The 1,819-nt window shown below is 37.7% G+C and overlaps 1 protein-coding gene across 1 annotated transcript; it reads left to right on the forward strand.

The window, feature by feature from the left end:
• Positions 1-246: 246 nt before the first annotated feature.
• Positions 247-1,209, forward strand: LOC133367721 (olfactory receptor 14I1-like). Its single transcript, XM_061591820.1, has one exon. It carries the CDS (start codon positions 250-252, stop codon positions 1,207-1,209), a length of 960 nt encoding a protein of 319 aa, XP_061447804.1. The 5' UTR covers positions 247-249.
• The last annotated feature ends 610 nt before the right edge of the window (positions 1,210-1,819 follow it).

A 1,819-nucleotide genomic window follows, 5' to 3' on the forward strand; every position in this document is an offset into this window, starting at 1 on the left:
CATATTACAAAAAAGTTTAATATTTGTCAGATTGACATCAGCATTTTGATCAGCAATTTGATAATAATGCATATACTAGTTTCAGCTGACACATGGATTATTTCAGCATCTTTGCTAATCAAAATTATTTGCCCTCTGTTGGCTTAACACAGGAATATCTGGTGGATATTATTGTTATATTTCATGAATCCTGTTTCAATTAACAGAGCTTCTTTCTTCTACAGATAGCACACAAGCACTGAAGACAAAATGAGCAATTTTACTTCGGTGTCTACATTTCTGCTGTGGGAATTCACGGAAGTACGAGAACTACAAATCTTATACTTCTTTCTGTTTCTAGCATTGTACTTGGCAGGAATTACTGGGAATCTTCTCATCATTGCAGCAGTAGCCTTAGACCATCACCTTCATACACCAATGTATTTTTTCCTATCAAACTTGGCCATGATGGACATTGGCTCTGTTTCTGTCATTGTACCCAAATGTATGACCAATTCCATTATGAACAATTGGTCTATTTCCTATTCTGGGTGTGTAGCTCAAGTTTTCTTTTATTTCTTCTTTGCAGCATCAGATATTTCCCTTCTAACTGTAATGGCATATGATCGCTATGTTGCCATCTGCAACCCATTACAATATGAGACAATTATGCATAAAGGAGCCTGCCTTCAGATGGCAGCCATTGGGTGGATTACTAGTCTTCTTTATTCCACATTACACACTTCTGGCACCTTTGCAAACACCTTCTGTTCTAATGCTGTGAGTCAGTTCTTCTGTGAAATCCCAAAGTTACTGAAGCTCTCCTGCTCTGACCTTTATTTAGTTGAATTTGGGCTTATTGTTCTAGGATGTTGCATGGGACTAGGATGCTTCATTTTTATCATTATAACATACATGGAGATCTTTTCTGCAGTGCTCAGAATTCCTTCTGTTCATGGCAAGAAAAAAGCCCTCTCCACTTGCCTTCCACATCTTACTGTTGTCTCTGTGTTCGTATTCAGTGCAGTATTTGCCTATGCAAGGCCTTCCACTCATGATCCTTCTGATGTAGATATAGCTTTCGGAATGATATATACCATAATTCCTCCCATACTGAATCCATTTATCTACTGCATGCGAAACAAAGAGATCAAGAGTGCTTTGTGGAAGTTCTTAGATTTTGGGGATTCCTCTAAAACAAAATTGGATTGTATGCTGTTCTGCATGTGAATGGTTGGTCCTGCAATTTTTAACTTTGCACTATAACCATTTCAATATTTGTAATTGTGTCATGCAGATTGCTCACTGACCCCTCCACCTCATTCTCCATGTCATTTATCTGTATTTGTTCATCATCACCTCTTCTATAATTGTTTGTTTTATAATGGATACAAATAAAGTATAATCACAAATATGGCTTGTTACAGCTAGCTTCAGGGGATTGACTGGGTGAATCCAGGTAGTTATTCACTAACAGACAAGAAAACCTCGCAGTTTAAGAACATATCTATAGCCAACAGATATTTCTATCAAACTTTAAAAAGCAGGGAAATTGGGCAGATATAGTGAATGTACCAGGGGAACAGGAGACCTGACCTCTTCTCTGAGATATTGTACTGTTCTGCAAATCTGTAAACATGCAAACACAATTTGGGTTGGTCTTTCACAGTGCAATCCACTTCCTGGGTAGCTTGAAAAAATTTGGTATGTGCCTCTGAGCATATGGTGAGTGGTGGCAACACCTGCCATCTCTAAAGATGGAAAATAACATTTATGTTTGTTGGTGTTCTTCTTACTTTCCTTTTTTCCTGTGTTACTTCTGTTTCTAAAGAGAATCTAA

This window comes from Rhineura floridana, chromosome 11, assembly GCF_030035675.1.
Source record: "Rhineura floridana isolate rRhiFlo1 chromosome 11, rRhiFlo1.hap2, whole genome shotgun sequence".
Taxonomy (NCBI): domain Eukaryota; kingdom Metazoa; phylum Chordata; class Lepidosauria; order Squamata; family Rhineuridae; genus Rhineura; species Rhineura floridana.